The 16547-nt window shown below is 45.0% G+C and overlaps 1 protein-coding gene across 10 annotated transcripts in view; it reads left to right on the top strand.

Moving 5' to 3' along the window:
* TRIP12 (thyroid hormone receptor interactor 12) overlaps positions 1-11268 on the top strand; it is a 127308-nt gene extending 116040 nt beyond the window's left edge. For all 10 annotated transcript variants that reach the window (XM_040982850.1, XM_040982852.1, XM_040982849.1 and 7 more), the window contains 6 exons: positions 902-1066; positions 3887-4051; positions 4987-5100; positions 6907-7001; positions 7356-7459; positions 7992-11268. In XM_040982850.1, coding sequence (XP_040838784.1) covers positions 902-1066; positions 3887-4051; positions 4987-5100; positions 6907-7001; positions 7356-7459; positions 7992-8188 — 840 coding nt within the window. In that variant the 3' untranslated portion in view covers positions 8189-11268. The remainder of the gene's footprint in view (positions 1-901; positions 1067-3886; positions 4052-4986; positions 5101-6906; positions 7002-7355; positions 7460-7991) is intronic.
* Positions 11269-16547: the final 5279 nt, after the last annotated feature.

Raw genomic sequence — 16547 nt, 5'->3', positions numbered from 1 at the left:
GGAGGAGTGTGCCTCTCTGCCCAATCTGAGGGCCACCCCTTGGGCGGTAGGGGTTCTCATACCCAGGCAGCTAGTGCAGGGTGGATGCAGTGAGCGGGCGTGAGCTTGTGGCTTACCCTCATCATAGCTCCTTCACTGTGCTGCTGTGACAATAACCCAGGGAGTCAGTGTTTATGGGGGTTTGAAGATGTGTAGATGGCTTTCCTTTCCTCGTCTCACGTGTTTTGATACTTAAGCTAAGACTCTTGAACCTGGTGTCAGAGGTTTGTATTTCAGTATAACTGGAAAGTAGAGTTTATCCATTGATTTATTATTTTAAATATTATAAAGAATCTTTTTGGTCTTTTTTGCTTTAGGATATTAGTATAGACTAGAGTAGATTTTAGTTGGCCCAAAATAGTTAGATTCTTCAAAATTTGTGTATGTGAAAATAAGAGTTACAGAGAAAAGGAGAGACTAATCTATCTTAAATCTGCTGCTGCACTGCCTAAATGGCCACAGCAGCTAGAGCTGGGCTGTTACAGAGTTGAAGGTGGGTGTAGCAGTCCACCCATGTGAGCCACCCTCTGATGCCTTCCCAGGCCTTTTCAGGAGGTTGGATCAGAAGTTGTAAGGCCAGGACTTGAGTCAGTGCGCATGTGGAATGCTGGTGCTCCATGCTCAGGTGTAGCCATGATTCTAGCCCTGAAATACTGTTTAATGTTAGTATTTATATAGAATGCCTTACTAAATGCTTCCCTATGATCCTGAATCCCAGATTGGGCTATCCCAATTCTACATAGTGAGATATTTCATAATCCACTGTTTTCTTGACCTGATCAAACATTCATTAGAAAACTGAGGTGGCAGTGATTCACGAATCTCAGGGAGGCGTGGTGATATTTTGCATATTCTCTTTCAGGTGGACCTTCCTCTTGGTTTACCTTTTTATAAGTGGATGCTTCGGCAAGAAACTTCACTGACGTCACATGATTTGTTTGACATTGACCCAGTTGTAGCCAGATCAGTGTATCACCTAGAAGACATTGTCAGACAGAAGAAAAGACTTGAACAAGATAAATCCCAGGTAGGCTTAGGTGTGGGCAAGTGGCCCCTTCCTGTATGTTAGAAAAACGAACCTTTGCTCAGAAGTTTGAATTTGACTTCACTGTATTATTAATGTGTCAGTATAGAAGAGCTAATTTTATTACACTAACTGAAACTGATGGGTCAGATGACTATATATAGTTTGATTTACAAGTGTGTGTGTTTTTGAGTGAAAACATAAGAACTCCAAATGTTAGAAACAACCTGTTGTGTATGTGGACAGACACTGTAATATAGTGATTTTTTTTGTTGTTGTGTTTTTGTTTTTTATCGTTTGTTTATTGAAAGGCAGTTACAGAGATATATCTGTCATTCATTGCTTCACTTCCCAGATGGCCACAGTTCCTGTGGCTAACCCAGGCTGACCGCAGGTAGTAGGAACTCCACGCAGGTCTCCCACGTGAGTGGCAAGAGCACGGGCGCTTGAGGCCATCTTGTACCGCCTTCTCACAGGACCAGCAGCAGCTGGGTCAGAAGCAGAGCAGACAGGCTTTGATACAGGACGCTGTGCCACAGGTGTCAGCTTAACCTGTCGCACCACTAGGCTGACCCCAGAGGAAATTCCTTTTACTAAGCTTTTAAATTAAACTTACTAAACTTAAATCCCAATTTTTTCTACTCTGCCAACTTCTCAGTGACAAAACTACTTGCTTCAGTTACCATAATTTTGTTACCATATATTTGTTCAGTTTTGAGTTTTTATAGGTATCCTGAAGAGTGACAGGATATAATGCATTAATAAAAAATACAATTGGGATACATTTATTTTTCAGGAAACATAGCTTAATTAGAATTATCCATTTGTTTTACATGTGGCAATTCACTTAATCCTCAGCCCTTTGGGATTCAGATGTTCTTGTCATCTCTGGTGTAGATTAGGAAAGCCAAGGCAGATAGGCTGAACAACCTTCCTTGCACCTGTGAGCTAGAATGAAACCTAGGCTCCAGAGCCCACCCCCTTGAAGTTTGCGTCCCTTTGTTGGATGTAGAGTACCACGGTTATTTCTACCAGTAGTGCCTCTGACTGTTCTATCTTGTATTATTTAGAATGCTACCATATTAAAACTTTAAGATGTATTCCATAGACTTGATTTGTTGTGTTGACCAACTTTCAGCAGAAACATGTAGAAATGGTAGCTTTTAGGAGTAACCCATCTTGTTATTTTATGGAGTACTCAACACCAAATGAGCTGACCTGGCTCAGATTCTGCCTTATATAGTTTAAATTCTCAGCAGATAGTACATGTAAATTATGCTAAAGGTAAGCTTGACTTTAGAGTATGAAATCTAGATAAGTCTCTGTAGAGTCCTTTCTGATGACAACACTCTGTAATGTGTCTCTTACAAGGCTTCCTCAATAGCAGTGGGAGGAACAGCTTTACTTATTAATCACACTCATCTCCTCGGTCTGTGCTAGGAAATGTGGAAACAGTTGAAATTTGGATGGGACATTAAGATGGACACCTTAATTTTGTATTTTTGGCTGAAGAATATTTCAGTGTGTGGTATTCATAAATGATGCACTGCAAATGAAGAAAGGGGTCAAACATGAGTTTTTGCAGAGAATTGAAAGTGGGTATACTTTTCAGTAACTGTTTAATGCTGTTGTATGTTGGTATTCTGAGCAATCTGAATCATGAGTAGCTTTTAATTAATTTTCCCAACCGTGGCTGCTTGAGGGCATTTTGGCGAGAGCCAGCAGATGAAAGATAACGTCTGTGTCGCTCTACCTTCGAAATATAAGTGAAATGAGTAAGCATTTTTTTAAAATGTTAATTTAGCACTTTTTCACCTTCTGTAGTTTATATGACCAGTTTTCTGTGCCTTAACTGCTTAACCTGAAGAGGCTTCTCCAGTTGGGAAAACCATTGCTTCATGAGTGCCATACTGTTTCTCTTCATTTAAAGATAATAATTCACATTTTCCACATGGTCGTGAGCCTGAAAAATAGTATTTTTAATAACCTTTTTACAATACTTCAGCATTTATTTTTTTTTTTTAAGATGTATTGATTCTTTTTATTACAAAGTCAAATATAGAGAGGAGGAAAGACAGAGGGGAAGATCTTCCATCCGATGATTCATTCCCCAAGTGAGTGCAATGGCCGGTACTGTGCCGTTCCGAGGCCGGGAACCAGAAACCTCTTCCGGGTCTCCCACACGGGTGCAGGGTCCCAAACCTTTGGGCTGTCCTTGACTGCTTTCCCAGGCCACAGGCAGGGAGCTGGATGGGAAGCGGGGCTGCTGGGCTTAGATCCGTGCCCAGATGGGATCCCGGTGTGTTCAAGGTAAGGACTTTAGCCACTATGCCACGCCGCCAGGCCCAGTACTTCAGCATTTAAAGAGATTAACACAGTACTGCTTTCTCTCGTGTTGGCTCTCAGGGTTTGATTTAACTTTATGGTTTCCTTGAAATCTTTTTTCTTCATGTTATTCTATGAAGAAGAAATTTTTTACTTCTGAGTCTTGGAAGTAGTTCAAGTAGCTATCTCCAGAGTTTTCTTAGGATTGAACTTTGCTAGTTTAAAGGGAAAAAATTAACATTATCAGATAGAACATCATATGTATTTATAAATTACTAATTGTTAAGTTTGTAAGCATGTATATTAGCTGCATCAAGATCAGCCTAAAATTAATCACATTAACCATTTGGCAAGCTGTTAATGACCTGTCAAATTTGATTGGAATGTGCTAAAAAAAGAATGAAGCTCAGCTGAAGGAATACTGAGTTGCTTCCTTAACACGAAGACATGAAAGTGAATGAGTTCTTGCACTCACTCCTCTCTCCCTTTGCTTTTTAGACCAAAGAGAGTCTACAGTATGCATTAGAAACCCTGACTATGAATGGCTGCTCAGTGGAAGACCTAGGACTGGATTTCACTCTGCCCGGGTTTCCCAACATTGAACTGAAGAAAGGCGGGAAGGATATACCTGTCACTATCCACAACTTGGAGGAGTACCTGCGAGTACGTCCCTGCCCCTCGTGCTGGCCACGCAGGCTGTGGGCGCTGGCCCTGCTTGGAGGCCCGCCCTGGAGACAGCGGAGGGAAGGCACTTGTGGCAGTGAAATACAGGCCTAAAATGTTCTCTGTTCCGAGGAAGGCCATGGTGGAAGCCTTTGCTTCTGTTTGCTCTTGAGAGAGCTTGTATATAACCTTAAGTGAGCTGTGCTCGAGCCTAAATGTTAAATGAAAAAAGTAACTGAAAAGCAGCACCACATTCCCCCTCGCTAAGCTGCATCTGCCTGCCTTTAGGCCGACTGGCTGCAAAGAATCACCCACCCACCTGTGTACCTGCAAATTACTAGATTGTGGTGATTGGCCATAGTCACTAAATTTAGGGGAAATAATTTATATTCAGTACAAATTACATTTTAAATTACAGCCTACATATATTTTTGTTACGTGCTGGAAATTTTGTATTGGTTTATTCTTGCTATTGGGTGGAAAGAACATTTGATTCAAGTCATATTGACAGTTACATCTGCATATGTAAAAAGCAAACACGTACATATTATTGATTTAGCAATTTTTGTGAAATGTATGTGTAATCTGATTCAGTTTCTAAAACCTGCAATAGTCTGGGCTGGATCAGTCTGAAGCCAGGAGCCTGGAGCCTCTTCTGATATCCCACACAGGTGCAGGGTCCCAAGGCTTTTGGGCCCTTACTGCTATCCTAGGCATAAGTAAGGAGATGGATGGGGATTGAACCAGCCAGGACGTGAACTGGCACCCATGTGGGATTCTGGCAGTTGCAAGGCAAGGATTTAGCCACCGAGTCATTGCACTGGGCCCCATAAGTTTTTAAGTATCCAGAAGGATGTTTAACTGTGTTTTGCCTCATGCTTTATAGCACAAAGATTTAAAATCTTACTACAATTTATTTTTTTCTTTTTTTGCAGCTGGTTATATTCTGGGCACTAAATGAAGGTGTTTCTAGGCAGTTTGATTCCTTCCGAGATGGTTTCGAATCGGTTTTCCCACTCAGTCATCTTCAGTACTTCTACCCAGAGGAAGTGAGTAGCTTTTACCTGAAATGGTACATGTATATCTGTACCTAGGACAGTGTTTGCACCATCCAGTCAAGAACCCCATTGTCAAAGCAGAGGTTTGGGAGCAGGGCTTAGATGTCCTGGAAAAACTGCTTTCCTGAGTCAAGTGTCCCTCAGGGAGTAGGAGCCCCCTCTGGGTCACAGGGAGTGTCCCTTGTCTGCTGATGGGAATCAGGGCTCTGGTGTGGGCAGCAGCATCTGCAGGTCTCTGGGTGACTCTGGTTGTGGGAGTGCTGTGAGTTCACAGCAGGGAAGCGACTGAAACTAGTTCTTGCAGTGCAGACAACTGCTTTGTTATGTCTATTGGAAAGGCAGACTTACAGGGAGAAGCGGAGACAGAAGTCTTTCATCCACTGGTTCACTCCCCAGATTATTACAGTGATCAAAGCTGAGTTGATCCAGAGCCAGGAGCCAGCAGCTTTTTCTGGGTCTCCCTTGTGGGTGCAGGGTTCCAAAGTGTTGAGCCATCCTGCACTCTCTTCCGAGTCCAGAAAGAGCTGGATGGAAATAGAGCAGCTTGGGCATGAACTGGTGGCCAAATAGGATGCTGGAGCCATGGGGTGGAAGATTGGTTTGCTGAGCCACAGCATCAGCCCGTGCTACTTTTTTAAAATCCAGTTTTAGAATACACCTTTACTAATGACTAAATCTAGAAGTCTTAATGCCAGCATTTAAACCTTAGTTGCTATTTTTGTATTTACTTTGACTTGGAGCTTTTGGTGAGCTTGATAATTTGGAGTATTACTGCATCTCAGCTGGAATTCAAAGCCATCCATGTTCTGTCTGGGCTCGAGTCGGTCCTTGATGATATGGCTGAGGAGCCTGTTAAGATTACTGTATCTGACCAGACTGTTGGAAATCCCTCTTGTATAGGATAAGAAGAACTAAGAGATGGAAGGTGTATGACAGGGAAATTTCACTTGTCCCAGGAGATTTTTTTCTCAGAGTATGCAGTCTTGCAGAGACGGGAGGAGAAAAAAGGTTTAATTTGAATCCGATGGTAGCTCTTCTTCCCTCTGCCGTCCCTTCTGTAGCATTTGGGTGAACAGATAGCCTCTGGCAGGTACAGAGCTGAGTGTTTGTTCACATCCCAGTCCGCCTTTCTTCTCCCACTGTGCTCTTCATTTATCTCTCTCTCTGTCTTTAGGCTTTTGTTGTTGCGTACTCTGTTTCTGGAAGCTAGGATTTATAAAATCTGCTTCATGAAAAGCAGGTTCTCATTTTTAAATTTCTAAAGTTGTGAGAAGAATAGCTACCAAAACTGAAGCTCAGGACCTGAGTCACTTGTGGTATGTTTGACTCTCAAAGGTTCTCCAGGTCCTGGTCCCTAGAAGTGGGCAGGGACATACATAGAACAGGGCTACTAAAAAGACATGAACAAGAAGTGTTCTAGAAGGAACCTAAGTAAATAGTACTCTTTCAACATATTTATTCACTTATTTGCTATGAGGGAGACAAAGAGTGCCCTGATTTGCTGGTTCATGTCCCAACTTCCTGCTGTGGCAGTGGCTGAAGGCAGAAGCTAGAAATTGAGTCCAAGTCTCCTGTGTTATCTGCAGGAACCCAATCACTTTAGCCATCACTGCTCTCTGTCGTGATCTGCCTGAGCAGGGACACAGACCCAGACACTGCAGTGTGAGCTGTGGGTGTCATAACTCTGGCCAGGCATCCGCCCTTGGAAGCAGTACTCTGGTGCTACATGCAGACCTTTGTTTTTGCTGAGGTGTATGCACATGTTCTTCTGGTAATTCTTCTCCTCAACATTCACAGCTGGATCAGCTCCTCTGTGGCAGTAAGGCAGACACTTGGGACGCCAAGACGCTGATGGAGTGCTGCAGGCCCGACCACGGTTACACGCACGACAGGTAGGCAGAGCCCGGCGGAGAGAAGTGAGTGTGTGGAAGCAACTGAACCTTGTGGCATTATCTTTCTTAATTTGTGTGCCTTTGGTTAATTCTCACAACTGAAGACCCAAGAGTTTCTTTTTCAAGTATTCTCCTGAAACTGAAGATAAGATTTAATTCTCTCAGTAAATGTTGTGATGCCGAAATACCTGTGCAGTACCAGATCAGGTCTTACTTAACCATAGAAATCATCACTGTATTTTAAGTTTAGTTATACAGCAAAAATATTCCATTTCAGAGGACATTGTGGTGGGGATGTGCGTGATTGATCACTGATTCTCAGGGTTCAAAGTGTCCTGTGTTGCTTTGTTGCAGTCGGGCTGTGAAGTTCCTCTTTGAGATCCTCAGTAGTTTTGATAATGAGCAACAGAGGTTGTTTCTCCAGTTTGTGACTGGGAGCCCAAGATTGCCCGTTGGAGGTAGGTGTGCTGCTGCTGCCCAGCATGGATCCTGCCGTGGGGGTGTGAGTGAGATTTACAAACCAGCAGTAGGAGGTTGCTTACTGGACTTGTATCCCTCTTAGGATCGGTTTTCAATTGGCGATGCTGTTCATTGAGAGAACATCAACAGGAGAAACAGGGGTTGTCTCACACGTGTGTGATGTTGCTTACGTTTCTAGGGAAACGTGAAGTCCAACATGGTTTCTCTGAAATGTGTCCTAGTATAAGTTGGACTAATGCTTGTTTTTAAAGTAAAATGAAGTTTGGAAGGCATTAAGAACTGTTATTTCCATGTTATGCAGTGATATTTCATTATGAATTAATGAAGCAGGTTTGATGCAGAAAATCTGAGTTAAAAATGTAAAATGTCCACACCGAAAAGCTTGGTCAGAAAGAATACACTGGGGCAAAAGGGAGAGGGTTTGCAGCAAAGCAGTGTGATGGCTTTCCGATAGTAGCAACACTGAAAATAGTAAGTTCTGTGGTCTGTCTGCTTTTTCTCTTAAATCAGGATTCCGGAGTCTGAATCCACCTTTGACAATTGTCCGGAAGACATTTGAATCAACAGAAAACCCAGATGACTTCTTACCCTCTGTAATGACTTGTGTGAACTATCTAAAGTTGCCGGACTATTCAAGCATTGAGATAATGCGTGACAAACTATTGATAGCAGCAAGAGAAGGGCAGCAGTCATTCCATCTCTCCTGATTACAACGAGAAGTCAGTGTCTGCCTGTTACAGCAAAAGAAAAATCATGGTTTCTTTTCTAAATGTATCACCTGAGTCAAGGAAACATGTTACGCCTTCTTGTGGTAGGAAAACGGCTTGCAGATTCTAAGAGACACTTGGTTGATATTAATGGCCCCATGGACTTAAAGTGATCAGGCCCTAAAATGTTGTTGTGATGAGGTTTCTTTAGCAAGTTCTTGTTTAAATTATCATTTATTTGATGAGTGAAGTTTTTAACTTGCTTTGCTGTGTGAAATTTGAAAAAAAAGGGATGTTTTTCCAAGCTGGAATAATAAATGTCGCTGTGCAGTTTAATTCTGGGCTGTGTGTATCCATCTAGCAGAATGTGCAGTCTTTCCTGCTGTACGTGCACAGACATCAAAGCCCCCCGTGTTCCCGGCAGGCGGAGTCCAGTCGAGCAGCCCCTGTGCTTTCTGCTCCCCTCCGACCTTGTGCCCGAACTCCCCGTCTGGTTTACACAGTTGTCACATTGTCGTTAGCCATGGCTTTTGTTGTCCCATGTTCTCTCCAATTGAGACATAATCTATGATTCAATGAATTGAAATACCTTGTCACTGCTAGGTAAACTTTTCTTCTAGCTTAGTTTGAATCTAGTTGTAGTGTGGTAACTGACCTTTGACCCTGTGACAAGGTAGGACTGTTTACACTGACATTCTGGCCACATGGATAGCAGCCTCTGGGATGAAGGCACAGAAAGCTCAGGTGCTCAGAATCATTTCTTTGGCATAAGTCAAAATGTCTACAGCTTGGTTAACTAGAATCTTTTTCAATGCCGGCAGGGCGTTTTAAATGGGTGTAAATGTTTAAATAAAACTGGAAGTTTTTAATTCCTGTTGGAGTAAGCAGCTCTTTTTCTCCCTTGCCCAGTTTTTGTTCCCCTTCTCCCAGTGGTCACTTGGAACAGTTCAGCCTTTGTCTCACAGAGAAAAGCACCTGTTGGTAGTAACTTGAAGACAGTATAAAGTGGAAAGAGATTCCTTCCTTAAGTTTCAAAATTACATACACTTTAGAGAAATTTCTGTACTTTATTTCTGAAAATGAAAATGATAGATTTCCCCCGCCCCCCTCAATTTTTTAAATTGGCCTTTGGGAAGCCACTTTTCTTTCTTTTGGTCTAGTGAAGTCTTACCAAATTAAGTCCTTATATACATCAGTAGCCTTACATGAAAACATCTTCCCCTGGCAGCCAGCATGGAAAGAGACCCCTCAAGGTGGGAGAGAACTGTCACAGGAACTGGGAGCCAGAGGAATCTGTGCTTGTAAGAACTGATAGCTTCAGCAAGAGGCTGAACCGTTATTTGTTTTCAACTGGTCTGATACCCTTTTTACAAGTTCTGTTAAAGTGTAAGTGTATGTGAACAAAATAGTGTTTCCTATTAAAAATCCTTATTTTTAACTTTTTATCCATGTTGTGTCCTTGACAGGTCTGACCTCATGGATTCTAAGAGGAATGTGTTGGTTTTGACTCAGACTCTGGAGTGTTTCAAACCCAGTGGTTTTTGTTCTTAAGCTTTCAGTCTTCGGCTTACTGTTTTGAGTTTGTCGGCTAGGAAAGCCTTTCTCATTTTAAAGGGTCTCTTGGTAGAGGCCTTAATGCATATTAGGGAAAAGACACGGACTCCAGTTGCTCTTACTCCAGTATGCCTTAAATTTGTTTGCTCAGTTGTCCTGTCAACAGACGCTAACTTCCCAGTGTGCTCTGGACACACAGATAGGTGATGACTGCAGTTTTCTTGTTCCTTTACTCTTGCTGTCAGATGGAGTCAGGCAGGTGGCAGTCACAGCTGACACTGAATCCATGTTGTTATTTAGGCAGTAACAGTGGACTGACTTTGTAGGAACTGAAGGAAGGAAAAGGTTGTTTAATACAACTCTCCTCTTCCCCCAAAGAAGTGTTGTGTAAGTTCCAGGTGGTTTAACTGGGTAGCCTGGGCCAAGCCTGACAGATAGGTTCACCACAGCTGCAAGATTTGTACTTTTCTGCTTTCGATTTAATGTGTGAGTGCTGACAGAAAGCTTCTTGGATTGTGGCAGTCCACCAAGAAGGCGGTGCGCTCAGCATCCCTCTTCTGTGGGTATGGCTGTTGAGTTGTTTGCGTAACATGGAAAGGAGTGGTGCAGCCAATCAAGGGGCCCCTCACTTCCTTCCCTGGAGTGACTTCCCAGGGCATCTGATGTGTAAAGATGAGAGAACCAAGGCACGAAGTGCTGACTTGCACCTGCAGTAACTTAGCCCCACTTCTTGATTTTCCACAATAAAGATTATCAAGAGCATATTAGAGATTGATTGGTGTCCCGCTGACCCATCCTGTCTGTGAAAGTGAGGTCAGGAAGTGGGAATGTGGGAATGTCATTGACATTCCAAGAAAAAGGAACTTGCTGTGGAACTCTGAAAATATATTCAAAAAGCTAATCCTTTCCTGAGGAGGGGGATGCTGGATGAGGTTGTAAATTGACCGTTAGCAAAGAGAAGCAAACCCTGGCTCTCCTTTTGCACCTGTTTCTCCTGCTGTAATGAGAATGTTGTTTAGAAATGTCATCTCTGTATTTATTCTCTGAGAACTGCTCTTGTATCAGTCTTGGGATTGACTTGGCAATAGTTTGCTTTCATAGTAAGGATAACCCAGTGACGAGTCTCCCAAAGCTTCTTTTGTTACCTCAACAACAGCAGCAACATCCTGACAAACTAGAGCATTTATATATACAGAAAACAGAGTTGGCTGTTTTCCAAGAACACAAAGTTAACTGTTTTTAATGCAAGGAACAATTATTGACTCTGAAGACTCACTCTGCATAAAGGAGACATTCTTTAATATTGGAAGCAGTGGTTTTATTTTGACTACAAGCCTACTCATATTACCAAACTATAACCAATTGCTGATCTCCTGTAAAGCGTTTTTTTCCTTTTATCTCAAACAGTGATTTATATGAACTGTTGGAATAATGGAACCTCAAACTACAGATGTGTATGTAAAACTGTCTAAAATGCACTGACTTCCTCCTCCCTGACTATATTTTTAATAAACGGCATTATCCTACATGGCCAGTTTTGTTATGTGTAACTAGAGGGTCTTTGAGAAGTGATACCTGCCTTCCTGGGAGGCTTTTGAAAAGCTGGTTTTGCTGAGATGTGCTATATTCTTGGCTCTGGGAAGTGGTGGAGAACACGCCAGGAGACAGGGATTCAGGGAGGCAGCTCTGTTATTCCTGGCGAGAGATATGCACTTTCTATAAGTTGCCTGTATGCTAATGAAGTGCCACCTTTGCATCTGGAAGTGTGTGGCCTGTAACTGATGCTGTGGCTTAGAGCACTGTGCAGTCACTGTTCTGGGTTTTCATGAGTGGCTTATATGCTCTTGACACATGTCCATAGCATTCTGCGTCACTGAAATGGAAAGGTTGAAATATTTATGGAAGCAGAAGATAAACTTTTTATATGAGGAGTAATTGAATCTAGGGGCTTTTTTTCCTGTTTTCAGGGATATAAGCAGGTGAAATACATACCCCGGTTAGAGATGTACGGCACATACATGGCAAGTACATGTGTGTCGTTTTGGCATGATTGCCTAAAAAGGAACGGGACATTGGTGAATTTTTTGATCTGTAAATTGGCAGCATGACACATAAAACACAAGGGAGCTTGCAGCTGGTCTCTGACCCGTTCTGTTTCGGGGGCTTGGTGGCAGCACACTTGACAGGGTCGGGTGAGGAGATGAATTAAGTTGTAAGTTTTGCCAGTTACTGAGCCACCGTTCCAATAACAAGCCCACATGATCCCTTGGGAAGCAGTGCACTCGAGGCCTGGGGTGTGGCCACTGCAGTATGGTAGGCCCAGGGAACCCAGTCCCCTGCTTGGCTTCTCCATCCTCTTCATGGGAGGGGCTGGCAGAAGGGCGGTGCTGAGGCCTAGAGTGGTGCTGACAGCCTCCCGCAGTCTTGAGAGGCAGCTGAAAGGGTCTGTACCTCAGCTGCCCCTTTGCCTGAGAGGCCCAGGCTCTCATGTTGGGCCATTGCACAGTTAGCAAGGACTCACATCTTCGCAATGCATTTTAACATTGTACGTGACTAAGATGCATTGGTCATTAATATATATAACTCAAGAAAATTATGCTAGGATACATACGGCAGAAACTACAAATCCAGATGGCAAAAGAGGTCTACATCGTTACAGGTTACACTGGCAGTTGGCAGTACAGTTACGTGGGAAGCTGTTGCTGGTTAAAATGGAAAGTTGGCAGTAGTGGGATTCCCGAAGGGATCAGGACCTTTGTTCAGTCTCGTTCCCAAAGTGTGTTCTGACACCTGTTGCGGCTGAGTCCCTGGGCTTCGTGGGCACTTGGGGGCTGGGGCAGAAGGCCCAGTCAGAGTCACAGGCCTCCCTTCGCCCTGCCTGGCCGCCCAGAGTTTTACACTCCATGTTTGTTGAACTGCTACCATGGTCCCTTGGGTCACCATCTCGTATTAATACAATTGGCATCTTACATTAAGAACCGCCTTCCAGTGTTTTCCACAGGCACAGTTCTTGGTGGAAGGCTCATAGCAAAGCATTTTTCTTGAGAAAAAACGTGTTTTTCTCTTCCTGCTTCTGCATGGCCATAGCACCTGGGTCACTGACAGCTCCCAGTGCCCCTTGGTAGGGTGAGTGACAGGGACTCTGTGCCCAGCTTTTAGAAAACCTTCCAGAGTCACCTTAAGACTCTGCAGAACCTGCGTGGGGAGGGCAGCCAAAGTGACTTCAGTCGGCAAGGGCCACAGTTCCACTCTACCTCGACTAAGGGACCAGTGTGGTGGCCCTCTGCCCTGTGGTGCCTGTATCCCATATGGGTGTTAATTTGTGTCCAGGCTGCCCCACTTCCCATCCAGCTTGCTGCTTGTGGCCTGGGAGAGCAGCAGAGGATGACCCAAATGCTTGGGCCTCTGGACCTGTGTGGGAGACCCAGAAAGAAGCTCCTGGCTTTGGCTGTTTGGAGAGTGAATTGGCAGCTGGAAGACATTATGTATCTATAAAAATGTGTGTTTCAGATATAAATCTTTTTTAAAAAGAATTTTAAATAACTAAATAGATTGAGACAATGGCATCACCACTGTTCCTTCTTCAACTTACCTTACCCTGACACTGCAGGCGGCCTGTAAAGTAACAGCGCGACATAGAGCCATGCGTTTCATCCACTGATTCGTCCTCCAGATGATGGCAGTGGCCACAGCTGGGCCAGTCGGAATCCAGGACCCTGGAGGGTCCCCACTGTGGCTGGCAGGGGCCTAAGCACCTGAGCCATTGTTGGCTGCTTTCCCCAGCACGTTAGCACAAAGGGAACAGCCAGGACTCAAACCAGTGCTTACATGAGATGCTGACAATGCAGACAGCTGAACACACCGCACCACAGCATCAACTGCTACACAATTTAAGCTTGTTCATTTATTGTGAAAGTATCTAGAATTAAGAACTGCAGGGATTAAAATGTCCCAGGAAATATTTTGATTCCTGTCTTAAGTGCTTCGGTGGGTTTTCTTTTGGTTTCTACTGTTTGTCAAGATGCGAGTGGAGCTTGAGGTAGTAAGCACTGACTGCTACTGTCAGATCCTGTAGGCTGGAAAACAAAGGATTCACACAGTGGGGGGGGCAGAGATGATGCTACTACGGAAGTAAACCAAACTGCTTTTACAAAGCCAGTTTAGGGCCCGGCGCAGCAGCCTAGTGGCCCAAGTCCTCACCTTGCGCATGCCAGTATCCCATATGGGCACCAGTTCTAATCCCGGCCGCCCTGCTTCCCATCTAGCTCCCTACTTGTGGCCTGGGAAAGCAGTTGAGAATGGCTCAAAGCCTTGGGACCCTGCATCCGTGTGGGAGATCCAGACTCTTCTTTTGGATCGGCACAGCTCTGGCTGTTGTGGCCGCTTGGGGAGTGAATCAACAGATGGAAGATCTTCCTCTCTATCTCTCCTCCTGTCTGTATGTGTGCCTTTCCAATAAAAACAAATCTTTTTAAAAAGTGGGTGACACAACAGGTAAAGTCACCACTCATGATGCCAGCATCCCGAATCGGTGCACTCCCCATCCAGCTCCCTGGGAAAAGCAGAAGCTGGCCGGAGTACTTGGTCCCTGCATCCAGCTGAGAGCTGGGTGAAGCTTTTGGTGAAGCTTTTGGTCCATGGGTTCGACCTGGCCCAGTGCTGGCTACTGTGGCCATCTGGGATAAGTGAACCAGTGGACAGAAGATCCTTCTCTCTGTCTCTTCCCTCTGTCTCGGGAGGGTGAGGGGGGACAGGAGAGCGCCTGAGGGAGGTGCCTCTCCCAGGATCAGGAAACTTGTCATGCAAACAATGGAGTTTTGGGGGTTTGCTTGTCAAACACCACTGGCTCACAGGTGTGGCAGTCCATGCGGTCACTCTGGAGCCTGACAGGATTAGAACAGGGACTTCGGCCTTTCTCCCAAAAACCTTTGGCCCCAAACCAGAGACTTCTGTGGCTGCTGCAGCCCGAAGGTCCGTGTCTGTGTCACATTTGCAGAATTCATCTCCCAAGTGTAGACAGGTGGGATCCGAAGAGTTATGTGCCCCGTGCTTCCTGGAAGCTGTTGCAGGGGAGACACCCTGCCTTCACCCGGGAAGCAGAAAGGCAGGAAGACATGCCACCAGCTAACCGTGAGCTCACTGCAGTGACGAAGTGCCCATTAGCGAAAGAGAAGTGTTCTGTGCCTAGGGACGTGCCTGGTCTCCTACAGGTGCGCTGCCAGTCAGGGCCCACCCAGAGTTCAGGAGAAGCTCCTTTCCAGGACCCGCCCTTTGCCAGGTAAGGCAGTGTTGCCAGGTTCTGGACATCCGTTTTGGGAAGTCGCAGCTTGCCCACAACTGATGCTAAGCAGCAGCCCCTGGGGCTTTTGGGCTGTGGCTCCCCACTTCCAACCTTCTTCACAACAAGACTTAATGTTGAGGTCCACAGTGTGGCTCCTGGCCCAGACTGGGCCTCTGGGCCTCTGTAGGCCCAGTCTGCGTGATGAAATCAACAAGTGTGACAGTGATACGTGCAGGTGACGTGGTGCATGAAATAGACTTGTGTCTCCCTTCTGTGTCTTACAGGGCCCCTGGGAAGATTAAAGAAACAGACATAGCTCCTTTCTGTGGCTTTGGCCATGCTGTTTTCTCTTCCCCAGGAATCACTTGTACAAAAATGATCCCAGGCCCGGCATGGTAGCCTAGTGGTTAAATTCCTCACCTTGCAAATGCCAATATCCCATATGGGGACACTGATTCTAATCCCGGCAGCTCCACTTCCCATCCAGCTCCCTGCTTGTGGCCTGGGAAAGCAGTTGAGGATGGCCCAAGGCCTTGGGACCCTGCACCCGCCTGGGAGACCCAGAATAAGCTCCTGACTTCAGATCGGCACAGCCCCAGCCATTGCAGCCACTTGGGGAGTGAATCAGCAGATGGAATATCTTCCTCTTTGTTCTCTGTATATGTGACTTTCCAATGAAAATAAACAAATCTTTTTTTTTAATAAAATTTTATTTTAACATTCTTTACATAGTTAATTAGGGTAAGAAGGTTCAAGGGCTACAGGAAAGTGGATAATACTAGTATGTTTTCCATATTGTTACCTTCATGTTTAAACGGGGGTATTAAGGGAGAAGGCCCACCCAATTTCCCACCCTCCCCAGGTCCCGGATGTAGGGCATGCTCTGAGGTTCTTGCTCAAGTGGTTTTGATCTTAAAAAAAAAAAAAAAAAAAAAAAAAAAAAAAAGGAAGTACGTTCTTGACAGCAAGGGAGAGCGAGAGAAAACTTCCTTTTTGCAGTTCACTCTTCAAATGCCCACTGCAGCCACGGCCAGGCCAGGCTGAAGCCAGGAGCTGTTCCCATGCCGCACGTGTCCGTGTGAGGGACTCAAGTGCTGCCTTCCGAGGAGCAACACTGGCCAGAAGCTGCGTTGGAAGCAGAGGAGCTGGGAGCCAAACCCAGCACCAGGTCAGGAGATGCGGGTGTCACCGTACCTGACCACCACTTCATCCAGTGCCCACCTGTCTGCACCGTGCCGCTTGCATTCTGGGTCATGTAATTTCGATGTGTAAATATTCCTGGGATTCCCCTCCCCTCTCCCTGCCTTTGTCCTTAAAGACAATGGCAAAACTTCTGCTGGGTTCTTCTCCCATGAAAAAGAGGCTAGACAGCAAGGCAGGGGAGCATGGGAGCCCAGGGACTGCCGTAAAGGAGAGGTGAGCTGCTTTCCCTAAAAGGTGGGCTTCAGTGACTTCCAGGATTGCTCTGTTCTCATGATAGTCCAGGTAACTTCTCCCTGAGAATGATGAAGTGGTGAAATGTGA

This window comes from Ochotona curzoniae, unplaced genomic scaffold (assembly GCF_017591425.1).
Source record: "Ochotona curzoniae isolate NIBS_2020 unplaced genomic scaffold, NIBS_Ocur_1.0 contig_3643, whole genome shotgun sequence".
Classification (NCBI taxonomy): Eukaryota; Metazoa; Chordata; class Mammalia; order Lagomorpha; family Ochotonidae; genus Ochotona; species Ochotona curzoniae.
This window is presented reverse-complemented; position numbering and strand designations above follow the sequence as displayed.